Here is a 1003-nt window from a genome sequence, read left to right as displayed (position 1 = left end):
CAAGTGCGTAACTGGTACTTATTTAATCAACCCCGAAAGGATGAAAGGCAAAGTTGACCTCGGCGGAATTTGAACTCAGAATGTAGCGGCAGATGAAATACTGTTAAGCATTTCGCCCGGATTGCTAATGATTCAGCCAGCTCGCTGCTTTACGAGTGCACAAATATTCTTTTCTACTCTAGGCACAAGGCCTGAAATTTTGGGGGAGGGGACCAGTCAATTAGATCGACCCCAGTATGAACTGGTACTTAATTTATCAACCTCGAAAGGATGAAAGGCAAAGTCAACCTCAGCGGAATGTGAACTCAGAACATAGCAATGGGTGAAATACCACTAAGTATTTTGTCCGGAGCGCTAACGACTCTGTCAGCTCGCCACCTTAACGACAACAATAATAATAAAGAAAAGAAACAAAAAAAGAGAAAGAAGAGAAAAAGAAAGGTAACAAAAGCAAGACAAAAAGGGAACACCTAAACCGACAATAAGTAAAATAATACTTCTTACCTTCTCCAACAAGAAATTTGAGATTTTACCACCCTCAGGTACACCACCCAGACCGAATTGGATCTGGACATACTTGCCCTGAAAGAAATAATAGCAGTAGTAATAGCGGTGGTGGTGGCGGTCGTGATTGTAGTAGTAGTAGTAGTAGTAGTAGTACACTGCTTGCCTGACAGTAATTCTGGTTACAATTATCATGCAATGTCAAAGCATGAGGCAGTAGCACACAAATACAGACACATGGACACATAGATTTATAGACAAATAGGCAGACAGACAGACACACAGACAGACAGACAGATAGACAGACAGACAGACAGATAGATAGATAGATAGATAGATAGATAGATAGATAGATAGATAGATAGATAGATAGATAGACAGAAAACGGACGGATGGACGGACGGATGGACGGACGGACAGGTAGGTAGGTAAGTAGGCAGATGGCTGGATAGATGGGTGTGATTAGGTAGGTGGGTAGATAGATAGATAGATAGATAGA

At 41.6% G+C, this 1003-nt stretch overlaps 1 protein-coding gene across 1 annotated transcript in view; it reads right to left on the bottom strand.

Moving 5' to 3' along the window:
• LOC106870824 (unconventional myosin-Ie) overlaps nt 1-1003 on the bottom strand; it is a 55371-nt gene that overhangs the window by 40403 nt on the left and 13965 nt on the right. Inside the window, exon 5 of the mRNA XM_052972018.1 lies at nt 505-582. Within this exon, the coding sequence (XP_052827978.1) occupies nt 505-582 (78 nt within the window). The remainder of the gene's footprint in view (nt 1-504; nt 583-1003) is intronic.

Source organism: Octopus bimaculoides, chromosome 12 (genome assembly GCF_001194135.2).
Source record: "Octopus bimaculoides isolate UCB-OBI-ISO-001 chromosome 12, ASM119413v2, whole genome shotgun sequence".
Lineage (NCBI taxonomy): Eukaryota > Metazoa > Mollusca > Cephalopoda > Octopoda > Octopodidae > Octopus > Octopus bimaculoides.
The sequence above is the reverse complement of the archived record's forward strand: the minus strand, read 5'-3'. Positions and strand labels throughout refer to the sequence as shown.